At 31.1% G+C, this 13,903-nt stretch overlaps 1 protein-coding gene and 1 non-coding gene across 2 annotated transcripts; both read left to right on the top strand.

Annotated features, from left to right (window-relative positions):
* The first annotated feature begins 1,837 nt into the window (after positions 1–1,837).
* Positions 1,838–6,602, top strand: LOC106126212 (uncharacterized). Its single transcript, XM_013323701.1, has 6 exons — positions 1,838–1,990; positions 2,888–3,019; positions 3,608–3,759; positions 4,785–4,977; positions 5,523–5,625; positions 6,504–6,602. Exons 2-6 carry the CDS (start codon positions 2,894–2,896, stop codon positions 6,527–6,529), a joined length of 600 nt encoding a protein of 199 aa, XP_013179155.1. The 5' UTR covers positions 1,838–1,990; positions 2,888–2,893; the 3' UTR covers positions 6,530–6,602.
* Positions 6,603–7,700: 1,098 nt separating this feature from the next.
* TRNAK-UUU (transfer RNA lysine (anticodon UUU)) lies at positions 7,701–7,772 on the top strand. Its single transcript has one exon. It is a non-coding gene; the product is annotated as a tRNA-Lys (tRNA).
* Positions 7,773–13,903: the final 6,131 nt, after the last annotated feature.

Consider the following 13,903-nt stretch of genomic DNA (forward strand, 5'->3'; position numbering starts at 1 on the left):
TAGATGGATGTTTGGTTTTATGTTTGTTAAATGTTTTTACTAGCTTTCTCCCTAAACAGAGAAATTAATCTCGATGAAATTTCTTTTTCATGTAGAACACAATTGTACAGAACATATAATACTAATCATACTGTTTTATTTTATTCATGGACTGACAAAAGAAAGATCTAGCAAAAGTTAGTAGTGTTTATATTTTTATCGTTAATTAGGCGTGGCTAGGTAAAAAAAATTGGAAAACATATTCATGGGACCGGGGATCGAACTCAGGACCTGTGGATAACATGTACAGCGCTTAATGTTGAGATTCGGTGGCGCAATCGCCAACGGCGCATTACCCAAATCGCAATTGGCTGCGACGCATCTTATTTCTAATCATATATTCATCAATTTAAAATTATTCATATTGACATTGTAAGCTGAAAACAACTTGTGTACGTGGTCACGTGTTTTATACGTATCCCGAAGATTGTGCAAAAAATGAAGGACTAATGAAAGGTCATATGTGTTTTTTCTCCCGACAAGCAATTTTTCATTGAAAAACAAAATAGGAGGACTTTTTTTTACATACTCTGCAACTATCAGAATCTACGTTAACTTTTAGCTTAATTTCTTAAAAGTTTACTAATGTATTTGTTGAGAAAAACACTTTCACATTACAAGTAAACAGATCATAAGATTGACATTGACTTCCAATCGTAACGAAAACTTACGTAAGCAATTTGTAATTTAAAACACAATTCATGGAAAATCAACACTTTGTAGTATTCAGTGACAACACGGTAAGTAAGATTTTCTCAGATTCAGAATTATTTAATTGTTACCTAAGCCTTAATCTAGCGAAAATTTCACTTCACAAATTAACGATGCTAATTGCCTTCACGAATGTAAAATGCAAGTTACATTAAAATTTAAAGAAAAGCATTTTGTTAATTGTCTTATAAATGCTTCCTATTCCATGCAAATACTTAGAGTCTAAACTTATTATAGTTTTATGGCAAAGAATAATTATAGAGAGATAAAATTACTTAAACTTAAACTTATGTCTACAGCCGTGCGCGTTCCTGTTTATCTTGCTTTTTCTTTAACGGTCTGTTTCCATTGAAAAAACAGCTATAGAAAGACATTTCACTTATCTCTCTTATTGTCTTTGAAAAACAAAAGCAATTCTTACTATTATTTTTAATAATATCACAAATGAGAAAGTAACTCTGTCTGTATGTCGCAGTTTCACGCAAAAACTAGTCAATTGATTATAATGATATTTGATACACAGATAGTGTAGAGCCTAAAGAAGGACATAGGCTACAGTCAAAAGCTTATATAATATTCAGTTTGTAAAACTTTTACCCTCAAGGGTGTAAAACAATAATAGGGAATAGGGGATTAAAGTTTGTAAGTTTAATATGTTTGTTGTAATGTTTTATAAGTCCAAAAAATAATTGAAATAGTCTAAATAATTAAAATGCTACCCGAAGACAGAATTTCACGCGGACGAAGTCGCGTGCACAGATGGTATGTTTTATATGTCTGTCTTTCAAAGAAAATTTAATTTGGAAACCCACGGTTAGAGAAAAAAGCAACATGGACATAAAAGCTCATTATAAAATCATCCTGTATAGCAAAAGGTACTAATTAATTAAATTAAATAAAGTGACTAAATAATATTTCAATAGGAAAATCATTTTACATCATCTCCTGTTGTGTTACGTACATGTAAATACATATAGTGTTGTCGTCCCTTTCATTTTCCTTGATAAAACAGAGACCAAATATGAATTAATGAGTCACGTTGGCAGTCGAACTTTCCGGAATGTTTTGAATCCTAAGTCCTAATTTTACAAACGCAACGTTGTCACACTATAAAGGACCACATTACGTGCGAAGGCAAATTGTCACACTTCGATTCAATATCTCCTGCAAACTAGACTGCTACCGGACCACTTCCGAAATACTGAAAGTTTAAGTGATTATTTTGAAGGAAGATTAAGATGTAAGTTTATTATTTATTATATTTGATTATTTAGAATTAATAATAAAATAAATAAAAAAAAATCATGCAAAATATTAGTCATCTTTGAGTTTTGATCTTGCGTATTGTTTTAGATTACATATTGCATTTTACTTTAAAAATAATTTAAAGACATTATCATTGTGTTTTGTTTTGTGTTTTTTAAACATAATTTTGCGTTTGTAATTTTTCTTTACGACTTTATAAATATTATTTTCATTTTTTTATGATGCAAGACATTTTTACCGTAACTATATGTATTTTATTCCATTTTTTTTAAAAAACAAAGGCAAAATCCTATGCATAGGCGCAGTCTTTGATTGAAAAATTACAGTTCTAAATATTTCACCGGGGTAATTTCAATTGAAAATCAAATTTTTACAATAAAAAAAATATCTTTAAATATAATAAAAGTTTCTGGACATAATAACATGTTTTTTTTAAATTCATCTATTTAAAATTAAATGTTGTGGCTGAAATTTTGCATGAAAATTATATTCGTCTTAAAAATGAGGGTTGTTGTGTGTGAAGTGTAAATTATGGAGTTACGGATAAATGAAAAGACCTGACTGGTCAGGTACTGCGCACTTTAAAAATCCAAGATTGCCGCCGTTACAAAATGGCGAACTACATTTCTTTATACAATTACTCCGCATTTAGTTTCAAAAGAATGTCTGGACTAGTAGATCACAATTACACTATGAATAAATCGAAAATGTCCTCAGTTTTATATAATACTTGTTTATTATATATATGAATGTACTTTAGAATAATTAAATTAAACCAGAAAACTTTTTCGGCAACGCCCATTTTTTTACTGTTAAAAATGTAATGACATATAAAAAGTGTTTTTAATAATTAATATTATATATTTTTAAGATTAAAATGGCATTGGATATGAAGGGTACGGACTCCGAAGGAGCAACCAGCAAGCATACTCTTGATAAAGAGGGCTTCCATGTCGTAGTGGACGTAGTTTTTTCCAGGGAGTCGATAATTGTGAAAATGCCGGTATGTGTTATGAACATATTTTTAGCTTTTACTCTTTACTATATTTTAAATGCCTTCGAAAAATAATTAATTTTTATAATTTTAATTTTTCATATTTTTTCTTATAGACCCTTTCAAAATTTTATTAGTCTCAGGAAATCAGCAGCTAAAATTTCTCTTCAATTTAGGGACCCACAAATTTATTTCCTACCATCTTCTTTTACATTTCTTTTGTTTTTCTTTCGTATTATCATACTCGAATTTCTTGCAACCCTTCCAATTAAACTCTAGACGTTTGCTAGAAAAGTTCGCAACAATAGTCAAATGAAGAGATTCGAACCCACGACTATGCCATCGAATCACTTAACCATATTGGCTATAAAATTTTCTAGCATATTATATTTGTAAAGCTAGAAGCAGCTGCTGTTGTGAATATAGCATAAAATATCTTGACATAAAGTAAATCATTTTACACTGATGTGTGGTGAACACAGGCCCCAATCTTTTATTCACGTAGACTAGCCAATGCATACATATATAATTCTGTCTCTTTAGTTTGTATTATAAAACTTGAACACTGATCTTGATATTTTCTTAATATTTTTCAAGAATGCCAATAAGCTTATGGCGCAGTCGACTGCAAAAGTTGATATTGCAATTCAGATAACCAGTGGAAACGTGAAGGTGACTACAAACGCGGGTGCATCTGCTAAAAAAGTGCGAGGAATTGATGGTCTTAACAAACGTTTGTACATTACCAAGTAAGTGTCCTAAGTAGTCTAAGGTAACGTAGCAACCTGAAGTAAATCTTGGTCTCCGGCAACAAAAACCTCCACTTTCCCCGATCCCGTGCCAGCCCTCCAGTTGTAGCTTCCGGAGGTCTTTATCTGTCTCATCTACCCCGATACCCGGGCCGGACAACTGGGCGACGCACACTGGGTCGTCCTATGTATACGCGTTAGTCTTAAGTAGTCTTCCTTTAGGGAGTTCCTTATTTCTATTTTTTATATATTGTAAATTATAAACCGTTGAATGTTAATTACTGTAATGTATAGTTAATTTACTCAATGATAAAGATATTAACAAAATAAAATTCTTAAAAATCTTTAAAAAAAATGGACACAATACATTTTATAAACAAAATAATACTAGTCATTGTATTAATGAAAACGTCTAGGACGTAGCGGGGTCGGTCGTTGCGGTATTATGAATAAAATGAGCAAAACTATTATCATAAACGTTTTATTTGTGCGGACGCTTACTAATGTAAATATATTTCTTACAAGCGACATATCAGACCCGGCATATCAGTCGGCATAAAAAAAAATGTTCTGTAAATTCCTCTTTTCATACTACATCTATCAACTGTTTTATTTTGCCATTTTCTATGTCCATATTACGTATTTTCTCACAAAACTCGCTTTACATCTAACCAGCTTAAATATTCTCATTTGACTATACTTAGGTTTTTTTAACGGACAATTTTTCGACATTGATTTGCACTTTTCATTTCTTACATATATTCACGCAACAGTTAAAGTTATATTTTTTTCTGATAATAACATAATAACTACGTGTAATCCATTGAGGTATCTTTTTAAAATGTTTTACGTGTGAGGTTTGGGATTTTTTTTAACTTTTATCATCACTTTCATTTTATCTTGATAATCCGCCGCTTTGTTTTTTAATTTTTTATGTACTATACTTTACTTTAGGACTACTTATCATCCGGCCATTACTGTCGTACTATAATAGATATTTACGGGAATAAAATTGTTTATTGCAGCGCTGCATCCGGCTCTGTATTAGATGGCCATACTTACACCAGAGCATTGACTGAGAACTTGGCCGAAAATGTTATAGAATCAGTTATACGTGAGCAGAGCCTTGACAATGAAGATGAGATAGGCAGTAGCTTAGTCAACGTCGGTTCCGTGGCTAAGAATTACGTTCTTGGCATGAATGTAAACAAGATGATAGTAAGTATTTTTTTATAATTAATTTAGAATCGATATTTAAATAATATAGTTATAGGTAGAGGCTAAATACCTTGAAAAAAAATATTAATATTTTTTATTCGAATTTCGCGGCAATGGGAACTTACGATATGACATTCATTATAACTCCGTAGCACCGTAGCTACTATCGTAGCACTTGTATCAGCTACGATATACGAATGTATTTATGCTTTGTGTATTATGTAATCAGAATAATTAAATGTTGTTAAAGATTCACATTTGTTACAGTGGTAAGTAGTTTGCTAGTGATCAAAACATATATAACATCACTAGCTGTCGCCCCCGACTTCGTCCGCGTAGAATTACAAAAAAAAAATTTTAGCCTTTTTTTTCTAGAGTATATTCAGAGTGCCAGGAAATCGATCTGGGTATATCTTCTAACAAACATCCATCCATCCATCCAAACAGTATTTATAATACATTTTCGTTACACTGTGTTTGAGAAATTTTTGGGCAATGGAAACTTAGGGTTAATAATAAACATTGTTTTACTTTCTTATTTCCAGATAAATGGATCTATTCAAAATGCATATATGAGTGATGAACAGTGCAAAATGTTTTGTAACACTGTGGTGTTGGATGACGCGCAGGATACGCATGCTCCTGCCTGTAAGTATACAGTCAAACCTGGTTAAGCGATAGTCCGAAAGGAAGCGGTGAATCTTTTGGTGCTATGTTTGTTCCTGAAAACGATCAAGAAAGTTAATGGCCAAAAACATTAATAAAAACTTTTTTTGAATACACTTTGATTTTGTAACATACAAGAACAAGTTTTAACATTACAAGAAGTTCGAATGATCTACTTATCGATTTATTTTCAAAAAGAGCTTAATCAATATGTTTAATAGTAAAAAGCAGCTAAAATATTCTGCTGATTGTCTAACGTAATTGTGAATCTAAATACTTATATATTATAAAAAAAAAATATTCACAAAGACGGTTATATAATAAATTATATTTATAAAAATAGTGTGTCTGTACGTAACATCAAAATAAAATTTTCCTACATTATGTTCGGTCTGACTGTACGTAAGTCTGCGTTTATTTCGGGTAACAGATGAAGCGGCTGTATCGATTTTGCCGGGACTTTCAAAGATATAACTATAACACATAAGTTATCATATTGTTGCCTATATCATGTACTAGCTGTCGCCCGCGACTCCGTCTGCGCGGAAATAAAATCAAACTAAATAAGTAGCCTATGTGTACATTCAGATGTTCTACATCTGTGCCAAATTTTAGCGAGATTAATTTTGTCGTTCCGGTGATACTCTACTACATCTAAGCATTCGCATTTAAGTGAAGTTGATTATATAGTCTTACTAATATTATAGTAAGATTAGTAAGACTATATAATCAACTTCAGTCTGTGTACACGAATGCAATTTGCTCAGTCATTACAATTTACCTAGACAAATAACTAAATGTCAGATTTCACTATTTCTCTGTAATATACACAAATTAACACTACTTAATTATATTTACAGGTGGTGCACAAGTGACCGATTTGTAAACTTCAACAAGATGGCGTTCACTATCGCTTACAATATTGTTCTTTCATATTGTCAACTTTATATTTTTTTTCACTTTCATCAATAAATAAAGTATTTGGTACTTTAAATATTCTTTTATTTCCCAATATATTTTATAACATTTTAAACATATAAGCATACACAAAGAAAATACTTTACGCTAACAATGTTATGCTAACTACCGCCCGCGACCCCGTCCGCGCGGAATAAAAAAATAATTAGTACCCTATGTGTACTTCCAGATTATGTTCTACATCTATGCCAAATTTCAGCGAGATACATGCAGCCGTTCCGGAGATACCTTTTAACAAACATCCATCCATTTAAACAATCACATTTATAATAATAGTAAGATATCATCAGTAATAAATAGAATAGAGATTAAATTAATTTTTATTTATTTTTACAATAAAAGAAATACGAGCAATGACCTACACTTATACATTATTGAATCTTCTAGATACAGCTGATAACATTACATATACAAAGTTAAATTTGCGATCGAGATTTTTGCTACTTACACCTACGTAAATAATTGCGTAAACTACCCCACGATACCCTTCCCAACCCCATACTTATTATGCAAATATAAAAGTAAAATATAATGAAAATTATAAATTCAAGTTCTACATTTTATTCTTATTTCATGTTCTAAACTTATACGTATTGTTTCAATAAAAAATATAAGCATTTATAACTCATTGTTTTAATAACGCAAATAAGAATCATTTTTTAGATGTAAATCTGTTCAATCGTATTGCGAAACAGTGTTCTGAATACGCGACAAGGTCGGTAAAACAGTCGGCAATCAATAGGAATAATTCCGTAGCCATTTTGCACTGCATTATCGACCTACGTGCACTAAATATAAGCCTTATTACCAAATATAAATCAAATGCGACACTATAAACAATGATTTAATTGCAAATTATTATTAAAAACTTAATTTAAGTAATATATAAGCTTCTAATACGCGTTAAAAAGCGTATAAAGCCACTTTAATAGGAGCCATATTTGTTTCATTTTTATTTCGTCTTTCCGAATCATTCAGCATCAATTTTATTATTGTTTATCTTTGAAATACACAATTTTAGTATGAATTATCACTGTAAAAGTACGAATATGTTCGATTTATCCAATACATTAGCTATAGCCCGAATAGCTCAGTGGCAGAGCATTGGACTTTTAATCCAAGGGTCCAGGGTTCAACCCCCTGTTCGGGCGTTTCTTTTTTTTTCAGAAATTTTCGTCTTTGTTGTTAACAAATTATGTATGCTAAAAAGAAAATTTTTAATGTTACTTAGTAACAAATTTTCAATTTCCCTGCTATCGAAAATAATTTCAGAAGTAATATCTTTTAAAGATTATTCAGTTAGATGATTTCTTTGATAACGACTTTATTATTTAATAGTTATATTATTTATAATTATATTATTATTTAAAATAATTAAAAAACTAAAAGTCATAGCAAGATAGTCTTTAGGAAAATTAACCCTTTGTTAGTTAATGCATTTACTTAATTATTATCGTTAGATCTCAGAAAAATTTTCAGTTCTAAAAACAAAATATATTACATATAAACTTTACTTGACAGTTAACTGAGCTGTCGGAGAAAAGAAATAATTTTCGTAACGTAACTTAAAAGAAGAATAAAAATGGATGTGAACAAATTTTAACCCAACTATTTATTAATATAATTTAAATAGAAAATAATAGGAAAAAATAAAATGGAAATTATAATGTTATAATTGTTTTTTTTAGTCACTGGAATATTTTTATTAATTGAAGATAAAAATGTTCAGACTGCATACATAGTTCGGCAACATGTCTGCATACATTTACAGGCGGATAAATTATTGCCCTTTACATAACGTACGAAAAATTTGATGATATTACCTTTGTATTATGAATTCCAGTAGCCTACAAACTTGGCCGTTTTAAAAGAGTAGATTGTCATTCAAATTACGTTCCTGAAATGTCCCAGTCGGATTTATATGTTTGATGCATTACTTGTTTGTAAGTAAATCATTTTTATTTAGATAATAAGTTGGCAATTCATTGTTATTTGTACATGATAAGACTTATCTATACGTTGACCCGCCGCTGTTACCGTCGACTGCAACTAATATCTTAAATATTTATTCTGATCAATGTTTTCAAGTAAAAGTATAAATATACCATTTCAATTTACCCCCAATTGAAACTTATGAAAAAAGAAAACTAATTCTGTAATGTACGAAGCAATGATCTAAATAAAATGAAAAATAACAAACAAATTATTTATTAAAAAATTTATTTCTTGTACAGATCATAAAAAAATATAAAATAATTTTTTACATTAAGATAAAATTATTTGCACACTTAATAATTTCACAAAACATTTAACAATCGTATATCGAGCAAGAAGATTTATTAAAATTACGTAAGTAAAGAATTCGTTGTGATATTGATCCATTACGTGAAGTTTATTTTGCACACAATGTAAGGATGATTTTTTTTGTTGACTTGATTGATGAATATTGTGTTGTCAATTGTTTGATATGTTAATCCATTACTAAGATTGCGATAGTACTGTGATGTTAAGAATTAATTGTGATGGTGCTTTTGCCTTTAACCCTTATGTTCATTTTGTATATACCATACAACTTTATAAAAATATACGATCACTATAAAACAATTTTTAACTTAGTTTTATTAAACACATGACATTTCTAGACGTTTTATGTTTACGTAAGGGTTGATGTCTTTTTTTTTAAGAGGGGGAATGCGTTACGCATACCGTGTGCCTCGGGGAAAGCCACTCCGGTTATGTGGGACTCTCTCCACATCCCTAAACGGACAAGGAGGCTACCCACTAAACCCCGTCTAGTTCCCTCGACTCACTGTTTACCGGGATGTGGGCACACGTGAATACTCTTCGCACACAAAGGGTCGATGTCTAGCGTTGTGATGATGAATAATTTATTGTATGATTATGATAACTATTGCATATGATGTGATGTGATGGACGTAATTATCTGATATAAAAATTGTAATATTAGTTTTGCACATTTGTTTTATTGTCGTTTACTTGTGATGGAATATTTGTGTAATTGATAATAATCCCAAAATGTGATGATCATATGATGGCTGTACATTACTACTGTGATGTATATATTGTTATGTGTTCATCGCCACCCTTACAGCTTGGATGACAAATCTTCACTTTGTGATTGTATTAATCTGGTGTTAATCTATTGCACGAAAAGTGATGGTTAATTCTTGATTGTGATATTAATACATTACTTACATTGTGATGATAATTTTATAATCTTAAAATTGTGATGTGAAAAACAACGATGAAATAATCATATTGCTTAATATTCGTCATATTTGCTGTTATTTTAATTTGGTGTGATGTTAATTTAAGTTTGTGGTGTTATTGTCAGTGGAAAATCGTGTTACTCTATCCGTTTGTAATTTGCCCTGACAAATCATATAGTCCTGGTAATTATTTTGATTATATTTCGATACTTATTAAAGGTGACACTTTATTTTCCGAGCAGCCTAAAGAATTACTGACTACTGGCACTACCAATGACATGTGATGTTTACAACAATATCTCCTTGTGAATATTTTTTTCGATACACAATGAGCCGAGTGTTTACTATATGCCAGGATAAATTACAAACTTCGCACACAATTCGCCAGGAACATTGATGTTGTGATGCATGTTGCTGTGATGTTTGTCTTGTGATGAATTGTTTGTCGTCACCCTGGTCATTTGGAGGGGCAACAGACGGATATAGGGAAGGGTATTAAGAGAAGAATTGATAGGAATAAATGGGTTAGGATGTCGCTATTCGGAAAGGACATGGGGAGAACAGCGGCAGCTGTGGTCTTCGGGAACGCACACCCGTATTCATCGGACAGATGAACCCACTGAAGGATCATGGTGATATGTAATAATTAAATGTCATGTTTTAAATGTTATTAGAAATGTAGTGTTTGATAATAATCCAATTTGGAATTAAAACGGAAAATGTATTGAATAGAACTTTGATGATTTTTTTGTTTGAGACATTTTTAAATTTAGTTGTTCTGTGAGTTGGTTAATTTATGATGTGTTTGGATTTTACTTACATTAACACATTACCGATTAAAGTATTTTAACGAGAGTTAATTCATATAGTTCCGAAGAAACGATTGCAATTCTGTCTTTTATGCTCTTTCCAAAAACACAAAATCGATCCTTTTAATAAACAAACATGACAAAACAATTATTTAAATTATACTTCAAACCAATACATCATAATTGTAGACTTGTATTTGATAGAAGATTCGTCACCTGATAATTTCTGTTACAGTAATATCTTATTTCTCATTCTGGTACTATTATCCTGTCTGATGATGAAACTGGAAAACAGTCACCGTCCCGAATTGATGCTGGTGATAATTTGGAGCTGAAAAACATAAAAAATATTCTCTAAAATCAAACAAATAATTTACTTTTTTATAACAGACTCATAAAGAATCCGGTTATTATTAAAGTAGTGTTGTAAGTTGCCAGTATTTTTTTAATCCTATATTATGAAAACTATCAAAGAAGTGTAAATGGTTAACAAAGTTAGATGGTCATCGGTCATCACAGAATTTTCCAAATAAAAGAAAAAATTATAAGCTAATCATCTTAAATTCATGATGATTGTAACTAACAATAGCTGAAAGTTACTAACGTCGGTCTTTGTCTATAGACTTTTTTTTAATAAAAACCTTTAATTTTTGCTGATTTGCTATAAAAAAAATAAACGTAAACTACCTTGAGCTAAACACCCTGTCTGTTAGTGCAGGGAATTACTCGTTAATCGTATACTAGTTGACGAAACAACTTGAAGACATAACACACCAGTAAACAATAGAAAATATATCAAAAAAAAACGGAAACAAATTGAATATCGCATTGTTAAGTCAATATGAAGCTATAATGTAGACCTGCATAATATCTTCAACGCACACATTGCTGATAAGATGAATAAGTTATAACAAAAAACGATTTAAATTCAAACGCGTAACAAAATCAATCTTTATAACTTAATCTGAATAGACTGAAGACATTCATAAGAATAGCGAGTGGAACAGGCTAGAAAAGTGTACGTGTACAAATGGAAGAACGTAATCCCTGTCCACCAATCTGGGTTACATCCAGAATTAGCGTTGCCAGGCGTACGGATAATACCGGATATAGGAAGGATTTTTGATTGCGTGTCCGGCCAAAATAAACGGTGTTCGAGTTGTCCGGCTTTTGTTAGGTTTTTCTTATTTCGCAAATGAGTGTCGTACCTGTTAACACTGAGACAAAAACCTCAGTAATGTAGGGTGTCCGGCCTTTCTGGCTTTCGTGGCTATAAGGTTTAACGACCTAGCAACTCTAGTCTGAATTATTTTTAATATATATTACATTTATGCCTATTAATTTGTTTAGAATCAAAATAATAACCGTCGTTATAAAGTAAGAACAGGTACGTGACAAAGACAAGGTGTTCGTCGAGATGACTGTCGATTGCATCATGCAAAAGGCATGTGCTGTGTATGCAAAGTTCCAGTTACAAAGACACGTAACCATATGGCCAAAATAATAATCTTTGTTCTACAATTTCTACAAATGGAGTATAATTATTCTTCGTAAATAAAAGCTGGAGTAAGACCAAGTTAGTAAAGATTTAGGGTAGGCTCTTAGCTCCTCAGTGGGGACGTATAGCTAATGATGAAATGAAAGTTGAACAACTTTTTGTTATAAAATTATACTTAAATAAGTTAAATCATTCCTATTCCCCATATTCTAAAAACTAAGCAGAGCTTGCAGCTTATAAGTTATTCAACTATATATGAGACGTCGGGTAAATCATACATCGACTTTTAAATTAAGAATCGAACCTTGTTCTGACGGCATAAAACTGTACGGTTAACGTAGCACGTGGTTCTCAAATATACTGATTTCATATATTTCTACTAATTATTCTAATCTACAAGATTAAATATTCAAATCAAATATCCATGAAAGATACTATAAGCGAACTTCGAACTTGCCACATTGTAAATTGAAACTTCGGTACTAATCAAACTGAAACCCTAAGTAGACTTACCAGGAGTTAATTACAAGTTATATGTTTGACTTGTTCGACGTAGCAGATGCTCTCAAAGTCCATCAGTCGCAACAGCTCACCAGTTTCCCTTAAACAACGTCGACGTCAACCCTCCTGTTCCTCCTCAATATCGAATGAAGAGATTTCCTGACAAAATAGGTCTAAGGTTTATGTTAAATTTTCTATTCCATTCATTCTCCGCTCTGCAGAGCTAGCTGCTGTTGGTGGAGGTTTTGGAAGACTACGAGGATGATTAATGAAGATCAAAGTGCGATATGTCATGTGGCAAAACTTGAAACGTCCCTTATGTCCCAAATGAATATAATTTGCTAAATTTTATTAAATATATAGTTAAAAGAGAATGTATAGTTTGTCACATAGGAACAATGAGAAATCGAGATATGATGGCATTTATATTGAAATATAAATTAAAAATAAATTCAGATGTACTGAAATAATTAATTCTCACCATTGGTAATTCTCTTCTAAAACATTAAAGATGCTGTGGACTGTGGACTAATGAATTTCCTGATTAACTAACGTGTTAACCCTTTGAGACACACGCCACCAAGTGAGCTCATTTTGTGACCATGATAGCGGGCGTTCGCGAAATGCAAGCTTGCAATCAATCAATGACAAATCTAACCTTTAATTAATGTTTGCCAGAATCTTTTATCGATTAATTCGATTAAATATTTTTTTATAAAAAAAATAGCTCGTATATTTACATTTAAAAATAATAAAACTCATGTAAGGAGTTTGTAATAAGTTGAAATCAGAATTGTTAGATGGTTGGATGTCTGTTAGAAGGTATGTCCAAAACGGCCACATAGATCTCGATAAAATTAAGCATAGATGTAGAACATAGTCTGGAAGGACACATAGTCTACTAAGCTTTTCTTTAATTCCATGCGAATGAAGTCGCGTGCGTTACCAAGTAGACATATAATGGATAAGAATGTTTTAATTTTTGTTTCATATTTTTACAAATGTCAAGTATTTTGACATTTGTAACCTACACTCACAAATTGTCAATGATTGAAGGAAATAAATAAAAGTCGCAATTTCCCAACTTACATGGTTGATTTTTATTAAATGTCATGAATTAATCATAATAGTTATATATGTATGAATAATGTTTATAATGCATTGTTGAAATGCTAAAATATTTATAGTTATTTTTTTAATAAACCAGTACCATAATTGGGTGCATCCCAGTTGTTCTTTAAAAC

The sequence above is a fragment of the Papilio xuthus genome, unplaced genomic scaffold, assembly GCF_000836235.2.
Source record: "Papilio xuthus unplaced genomic scaffold, Pxut_1.1 DF825017.1, whole genome shotgun sequence".
Lineage (NCBI taxonomy): Eukaryota > Metazoa > Arthropoda > Insecta > Lepidoptera > Papilionidae > Papilio > Papilio xuthus.

Coding starts and splice junctions, on each gene's coding strand:
- LOC106126212 (XM_013323701.1), top strand. CDS start 2,894: ATGGCATTGGATATGAAGGGTACGGACTCCGAAGGAGCAACCAGCAAG. Junction 3,020..3,607: donor CGATAATTGTGAAAATGCCG/GTATGTGTTATG, acceptor ATATTTTTCAAG/AATGCCAATAAGCTTATGGC. Junction 5,626..6,503: donor GGATACGCATGCTCCTGCCT/GTAAGTATACAG, acceptor TTATATTTACAG/GTGGTGCACAAGTGACCGAT.